The sequence below is a fragment of the Lactuca sativa genome, chromosome 2 (genome assembly GCF_002870075.4).
Source record: "Lactuca sativa cultivar Salinas chromosome 2, Lsat_Salinas_v11, whole genome shotgun sequence".
NCBI classification, from domain to species: Eukaryota; Viridiplantae; Streptophyta; class Magnoliopsida; order Asterales; family Asteraceae; genus Lactuca; species Lactuca sativa.
Window position 1 is genome coordinate 231,813,287 of NC_056624.2, and position 8,948 is coordinate 231,822,234.

Below are 8,948 nucleotides of genomic sequence, written 5' to 3' on the forward strand. Positions count from 1 at the left end.
TTATCTGATGTAATGAGCGTTTAATGCTAATTGATTAGTAATTTAGCATCTTTGCTAATAATCAGTAGAATTCAAATTACTATAAATGTCAAGTTCATGATTTCTCATTGATGTCTTGATTTGAAATTGTATCTTGAAATATTAAATTCATAACCTGCATTTCGTGATTCTCGGACATAAGGTCACAATATCATATTCGAAAAATGTTCTACACAATCCTTTGAGAGAACCTCTTGATTTCATAAATCATCATATATTCCTCCCTAATCTTGTTGTGTAGATGAAATATGTTTTAAAATGGTTTATATGCCACGATAAGGGACTATGTGCATGAACGTTAACAATGTAACACCTGTTTTGTATTTGCGATTACATAAATTGTTAATTACGTTTATGTTTTATAATAATTGGTAGTTTACACAAAATAATTAATAAAAGGTCGTTCGCTGTATATGAGATTAATGCTTTGTATCTCGATGGACAATAAATTATGGGTATAACATATCTTATTACATTTAAGATTAAAAAATTTTAGAATAAAATTGGATTATCAATAAACAAGTTAATCATATAAATGTTTTATGAAGTTAATTTTGTTTGAAGAAATATGCTTAGATTAATAACTAATGACAAAAAAAACTTAGTATAGAACTATGAAAAACTTATGAAACATATAGTGAAAATTAGTTTCATTTTCTATATGTGAATCACAAACCATGTATTTTAAATTTTCATTTTTCTCTAAAGATGTATGTAATCATATCTATCTTTGTAGATTAAATTAGTTATTTAAATTTTAATCAAATATATTTTCATATAAGTACATTGCGAACTTCATAACATTCAAAATTAACATTGTAATGTAGTTAGTAAAGACATAAAATGACAAACAAATATCAATATGAACTGTTTTGTGTGACTTTAAAAAATGTCATTATTTTTTTTTATCGTAGATTGTTATATATAGGAGTGAAAATATGTAACTTGAATATCTACCTCTTTTAATAAAAGAATCTAGATTTGTCCACGTGTCATTTTCTTATAATTTTCAGTTTTTTTCTAATACTCTCTAAAAATGACACATGTAATTTTATGGGATTGTCTTTCTAAATTCAAAAACAAAATATGATTTTTAGAATGCATGTAATCCCGAATTACCAAATATCTCAAATTGGAATTACCAACTAAATCAAAATCGTAATCCCTGATTAAGTGGGATTGACTGTAATCCCTAAAAATCAGTGCTTTGATATTTATTTACATGATTGTAATCCCTTAAATTTCATTGCAAAGCTACGATGATGATCGATGCCTTCTCTTTAATCTCCTCCACATCGTCCTTTAATGGGAACTCGGTCAGAATATCATGGAAAAAATAGAGCATACACGTACTGTCATAGGTTATATGTGCATTACATGTTAAATCTTCTTGCAATTGTTAATTATCCGTGTTAATTTTTTTTTCACGTGAATCTCGATAGTTTTTTATTGATTCGAAATTTGCTACGATCTGAAGCATAATTTCATCATGTTCTAAGACAAAATGATATTTGTACAGTCTAACTGATCGGATATAAAGCCATTGTTTGATCTCATACTTTGAAATGACAATCATGTTTATGATTCAAGTAGATTTGTCTATTTCTGTTTTCATTGACTGTAAGTCTTCTTTGTAAAGCTTGGAAAGTTACTTTGTAAATTTTGGTTCTTTGATGTAAAGTAGATTAAAGGCACAAATTAATTACGTTCCCAAATTTACTTCCATCTATGTCATTATTTTTGTTTGTGCAGAGTACTTTTATATTGACTTGCAAGGGTCCTGCTAAGCAGGGGTCATTAGGAAACGGTTGAAGAAGAGATGATCATCATTTGTAGCAAAAGCGAGTCATTTGTGCCTAATATTGTAGATATTCATGCATGATTTTTAGTTTGCGCTTAATTTACATGGTTTTTGCTCCATGCTAGGTCCCCTTAGTGAAAAAATTGGGAGGATTGTGAAGTCAATGTTTTACAACAAAATGTTCAATGCTATGCTGACATCAAGGATTTCTTTGATGACCATTCATGCATTTTAAGCCATCTTTTATTTACATTGTTGATTAAACAGATTATGAAGTTAATAAAATTGAATACAGTAAGTTAGAGTATGATTTTAATGTTTTAAATATTCACTCTCTTGATTTGTTAACTAAGCAAAAAGGCAAGGTTGAATGTCGGATCCAATCTCCCATACAAGTTTTGTTTTTAATTCAATTAAAATAGACCCTAGAGTAAAGCATGAAGATTGTACCAACAGACTTCTAATGGTATTTGTCTAATAATATTTTAGGATTTTGTTAGGATAGATAACAACAATTGTGTAATGCAATTTTGAAATTATCTATCGAAACTTTTGTTAATTGTATTACATATACATAAACCATTTGATTTGTAGTAAATTTACATGCACCACTTAATTTGTAAACAATACTATTTGAACATACATCTCATGTATAGAGCCACTCTGTTGTAAATTGCACATTTTTTTTGCAAGCATCACTTGATTTGTCAAAAAAACCAATGTATAAATTAGTAACATCAATTCATCACTTGATTTGTCACAATAAAGTAATGTTTAGATTAATTATAACATCAATCCACCATTTATGATGTATTTAAGTTTGAAAAACTTATTTACTAGAAATTATGTCATTTATTAACAAGAAGCTCTTAAATTATCATCAACGGTTGATTTTAGTGATTTTAAATCTTCTATTGTTAGGTTAAAAAGCATAATTGGCTTTTCTTGGTTAACGATGAATTATAATCAAATCGAAAAGTGTATTTATTTGCTAATGACACTGTAACACCCCGAGTTCAGAAGTGCAAGTTTAGGGTTCTTAGTGTCAATAAGGAAGGTCGACTCGGCGAGTCGAGTTACGGTTCTGGTTACGTGTTAAGTGACCAACTCGACGAGTCGGCAGTTGGACTCGGCGAGTTGGTGCTGAAGGGAGAAAACCCTAATCTGGGATTGTGCCCTATATAAAGCACATTATAACCCACCTTCAGCCTCTTTTCTACCCATTTGAGATTCAGAAACCCTCATCTTGTGTGTGTGACTCCTCTAATGAAGAATTAGAGCTTGGAAGAGAAATTTTGTGTAAGAAACTTGGGGATTTGGAGGCCATCATCAAGGGGCTTGTGTAGATCTGGAATCTATTTCTGTTTGGGCACATTTCAGGGGTAAGGAACCTCCTCCTTAAGCTATTTTATTATTGATTCATGAATGGTGGTTGATTTAGGATTCATTAGCTTGTTTGGGAGCTATCTCGAGTTTGAGGCTTAGATCTGAAGTTGCTACTTCAGATCTAGACTTGTGATGGCCCAAAATGTCATAAAGTTCCTGTCTAAGAGTTATTGGTGAAGCCCTTTGTCTTTAACCCTAGCCCTAGAAGTGTTTTGGGCATATATCTTCTTGCTTTCACATAAAGTTTGCAACTTTATGTGAGGGTTAGGCTGTAGAAGAGTGGATCTATGGATTGGAGTCCTTGCATGGCTTGAAAAGCCTCTGTATGGAATGAGAACTGAAGAGACTCGGCGATTCACCTGGGTGTGCTCAACGAGTTGTATGAATATGTGCATGGAATCGGCGAGTTGGAAGAACAACTCGGCGAGTCTGTTGAAGATTGCCTTGGACTCGGCGAATCTGTGCTTGGACTCGGCGAGTCTGGTCATGGAATCCTAACCTTTTCTGGTTGAGCTGTGAATTGGTGAGTCGAGGGATGACTCGGTGAGTTGAGCAGGAAGGGACTCAGAGCTTGTTGGACTCGACGAGTCTTGGGGCGACTCGGCGAGTTGAGTCGTGGCATGGGAGTTTCTGAGCATAGGAACTTGACGAGTCAACGGGTTGACTCGGCGAGTAGGGTCAACCAGGAAGGTTGACTTTGCCTTTAACCAAGGGTTGACCAGTTTGACTTCTAAGGGTATTTTGGTAATTATTGGTGTTTATTGGATTTGGTTAATTGGTAATGTTCAGTGGTGGAGTTCGTGTTGGTGGTCGGAGCAGCGTGGTCTTATTTCTTCAATTCGGCAGTTGCAGGTGAGTTATCCTCACTATATCAACATGGTCTAAGGCGCCAAGGCCGACCCTTTATCGGATGGAAATCCGGGTAGTTGTTGTTATGTTATTGCTTTGCTATGTCTGCATCCTGGTAGTTAGGATGGTATATGGTAGAGACCTGGTTAAGGTCGGTATCCTGGTATATAGGATGATGCTATGCTAGTGACCGGTTAGGTCGGTATCCTGGTTAGGATGTTGCTATGTTATGTGATATGCTGGATCGGTTTGATTAGTTGTGAGATGTTATATGATTATATGTTTATGTGCACATGGTTGTTAGACTGGGGTTGGGTTGAGGCGGGTCCTGCTTTGTGTTGTAGGCCAACATACCCAGTGCGGACCGGTTAGACCGAAGGCCCGACGAGCGGTCCGGATAGGCTGAAGGCCCCAAGAGGGCGGACCAGACGTGCCGAGGCACAGAGATTGGACCAGACAGACTGAAGGCCTGGTGCGGGCGGACCAGTCATACTGTAGACTCATAGAGTGGACCAGGTGGACTGAAGGCCCGGTTCGGGCGGACCAGTCATATTGTAGACTCGGAGAGAGAGTGGACCGGGTGGACTGAAGGCCTGGTGCAGGCGGACCGGTCACACTGTAGACTCGATATGCATGGCTGTTCTGTTTATGATGTGATATGATATGTGTGTGGTATTGTGGTTGGTATTTTGGGGGTAACTCACTAAGCTTTCAGGCTTATAGTTTTAGTGTATTGTTTCAGGTACTTCAGGAGACCGTGGCAAGGCGAAGGCGTGATCGTACCGCTCCTCACTTTTATGTTGATGTTTCTGGGATACTCTGATAGTAAATGAACTGAAAACCTTTTTGTAATAACTTGATGAATATGGGTTGTTTATGAAAAGTTGAAATTGGTTGTAAATTTTCACGATGTTACAAACACTCATGGTTAATTATTTACTTTGTAGTAGTTAATTTATTTACTATTAAAAAAAGTATATTAAGAACCGAAACTAGAACCAATTTTGGGATCACTTCCAAATCTTAAGAATTGGTGTAATTTTTTTCGACAACATAATCATTTTATCATTAATCTATACATAAGATGGTCGTTCGTATCTTCAAATTACTTTATATATTAATTTGAATCTACCATAAAATTACTGACAAATCATTTAATTTTGTAAATTTATAACTGTTTTAAAATAGCTGATTAACGAGTATTGTTTTTGAAGTATTAACTTAGTAATATGAATATAATAATAAGTGGATATTTGTTGATTTCGGTGACAGAGACCTTATGGTCCAAAATTGACCAGTGTGATTTGTGACCACAATATCAAGTTGCAAAAACCCTAGAAAGCACCATGTCCACATCCAACGTTTCTGCAAAATCATGAAAATTCGTTAGTGTTGCAATTATTTTGGTCGCTTTTTCAATAGTTTTAGTCACATATACAAAAGAAAAAATCTAATTTGTTTTCATTATTTTATCGATACGTTTTAATGATAAAATCTATTTTTATCTTAATAGAAAGTAGATAATTTTATGGACACAAGCCATTTGTGTTAGCAATATTACCTATTTTAAAATAAGACTGTAATGCAATAAATTGTAAATTGATTTTTACTATGAAAGACAGTGGACAACATGTTATTAAATGTTATCATAACCAAGAGGTGTCACATCATCAGCCTAGTCATACATAGTGTTATAACACCCAAAACGGAAATGGGCAACACCAAATAACATGTAATAACACCCCTTATTTTCTATTTTATTTTTTTAATGTTTTTAGTTTATATATTTCTAATTTCTTTTTTATTTATGTCATAATATTTATAATTATCTTATAAATTAAATCATAAATTAAAAATAACATTTAAAATGTAAAAATAAAAATATAAATCCTAAATTAAAAACAACATAAAAAAATTACAACTAAGGATAAAAACACATTTAAAAACCTAAAATCCAAAAAAAAAGATGAAACAAATTACATTTTCGATCTAAATTATTCAAATTCAGTGTCATCATCGATATGATCTGTCAAGTCTTCTTGAAGTTTGTGTTTTCGTTGGTCTTGAATATCAACGACTATATGTAAGTATTTTTTTTTTTGTCTCTGATTGAAAATGAATGTGTCCAGGTTCTGTAGGCAAATACTCCGCAATATTTTGTATTTTATCTTCAATCATCATGTTATGCATAATGATACATGCATACATAATATATCGTAGAGTGCCCAACTCATATGGTCGTGTCGCATGTTCAACTATGTGCCATTTTGATTTCAAAACTCCGAAACCACGTTCCACGTCCTTACATGCTCCTTCTTGTCTTCTCTTGAAAAAAATTATCTCTAGGTTCTACCGGTGTCGAAACGCCTTCACAAACGTAGAATATGGTGGGTATATTCCATCCGCGAGGTAATACCCGAACTTATACTCACGACCATTTGCTGTGAAATGAGCATCCGATGCCTTTCCTGTCAAAAGGTCCTGAAATATATGGGCGACTAATCAAGAACGTTTACGTCTTTGTTAGAACCCGCAACTCTGAAAAAGCATGCCAAATCCATAAGTTTTGTGACGCAACAGCCTCTAATACTAACGGAGACGACCAAGATGACCACTTGTGTATTGACATTTCCACGCCACAGGATAATTTCTCCATATCCACTTTGTGCAATCAATGCTTCTAAGCATACCCGGAAAACCATGACGTTCTTCATGTCCCGCATATAGTTGTTGCATGTCATTCAATGAAGGTTTGCGCAAGTATTTGTCACCGAAGGTTTCGACCACACCTCTCGCCAATCTATACAAACTTTCTCGTGCAGTTCGTTCTGACATTCTCATATAGTCATCAATAGAATCGTGCGACTCCCCCAAAGCCATAAGCTTGATTGCAGCAACACCTTTTTGCAACCTTGTAAAACGTCGTTTACCTCTCGCATCATACCTCATTTAGAAATATTCATACCTAAACATAAATTTAATTTTTAAAACAATTATTTAATAATATAAAGAACATATATTAAATTTTTAAGACAATTATTTAATAATCTAAACAACATATATTTAATTTTTAAGACAATTATTTAATAATCTAAGGAACGTATATTTAATTTTTAAAACAACTGTAATTACGGTACTTGTTTTTCATTGCATTGGCTATTCGTTGGAACACATTTTTCCGCAAATAAAACCTTCTTTTAAAATCGTTAGGTTGGTAGACACAATTATTCTCAAAATAATCGTGTACTAGACGTCTATGCCCTTCTTCACGATCTTTGTTCAACGTCGCACGCATGGTCAGTAGTGGAGTTGGCTCTGTCAGTAGCATTTTCGTAACATATCGATACATCATACCCATGAACATATCATCCTCGTCAATAGCATAATTGTATGGATGGAATGGATCAAAATGATCCATTTTTTTTTAATTAAATAGAGTATTAGTAAATAAAATGAAATTGAAAGAAATATGGATTATTGAAAGAGTTTGTTGAGTTTTGTAGGTAAAATGAAGATAAAATGTTGTGTATTTATATTAATAGGGATTTTTTTATTGGTGACCATTTGCAAACGGTCGAAAATGTGACTGTTCCAATCAAAATGACCTGTTTCCTTCCGTTACCAGCATAACATCAAAAAACGCAATAGGGGTGGTGTAGAGGGCGTTTTAACGCCATTTTTTGCGGTCCACATCAGAAAAACGCCTTTAGGCGTTGCCCGCTCCCACCCGTCTTACCGGTCTGATTTCATCACATGAAGTCATGAAGAGTATTATTTTGGCCTGGTAATGTGATTTAGGAACCATTTTCACAAATCATCTATAATCTATAAATATTATTAAAAGAAAACATTTAATTTACCAATAAAGTAATCATGACTCTTGATTGTACTTTAATTATATGTTTTCTACCCTTATATCAAATTGATGGCATTGTCTTCTCCAAATAGAATTCAAACACAATTATCTTTAATTATAGAATCTTTAAATTCAACAATTATGTTATCAATTGAAGCATATCATTCTATTTATATACAGGATATCAGTTTCTCTAATTAATATTGTTCCTAATTTAACTCCTTTATTTATAACTTTTGGCGTCAAAGTTCAAACCCGTTTAAATTATTTGAAAAAACTCATTATATAAACATATCAATAATTCAGTTATTAGTCTATAAAATCTAACCCAATCCCATTAAATTAACAAAATATTTGAGAGTCAAAATTAAAGTCCATATTATCCATAATTTATCTCCCAATATATCCTACATAGAATGAATCAATTTTGAGATAATGGTTTGAATTTTAAAACTCATTAAATAAGCAAGCCAATTAATTTGAAATTTTGAACCAATATAACTGATATTATTTTTCTAGACGAGTAGCCAAAAATTTTCAAGATGATATCTTAAGATCCCATTTTTTTTTTGGAAGATAGTGATTTCCTTATTAAAAAACATCATATATACGATTACATTGAAGTTGTTATTCTTATGATTTTGGATTGAGCCCTACAATTTACAGTGTTCTTTAACGGTCTTCTTCTCTAATTCTTTTTTCTAGGTTCTTTCTTTACTCAGTTGTCCTTCTTCTTCTCCAATATCTTGCATTTACTCAGTTCTTATTACCCGTTATTACTGTATTCATGTTGATAGGTCATGAAAAAAAAATTAATCAATCTACTTTAAGTATATTAGTTTCATTCATTTAGTTACAGAAAAAAATTATGTCATTTATATCGATTTTTTAATGTGTTGACTTATGTTTGTTTGTCAGTCTGTCTATAATCAACGTTATATCCTCTGTTTGCAACATTCATGAAACTTGTGTAATCAATACTGTAAATATGTGAGGATTATCAAATGTAATCATGAA

At 33.1% G+C, this 8,948-nt stretch overlaps 1 protein-coding gene across 1 annotated transcript; it reads right to left on the bottom strand.

Annotated features, from left to right (window-relative positions):
* Positions 1-6,664: 6,664 nt before the first annotated feature.
* On the bottom strand, positions 6,665-7,024 carry LOC111888847 (uncharacterized). The gene has a single exon (XM_023884969.1). It carries the CDS (start codon positions 7,022-7,024, stop codon positions 6,665-6,667), a length of 360 nt encoding a protein of 119 aa, XP_023740737.1.
* Positions 7,025-8,948: the final 1,924 nt, after the last annotated feature.

What these genes read in the sequence shown, in the direction of transcription:
- LOC111888847 (XM_023884969.1), bottom strand. Translation starts at nt 7,024, where the DNA reads ATGAGGTATGATGCGAGAGGTAAACGACGTTTTACAAGGTTGCAAAAA.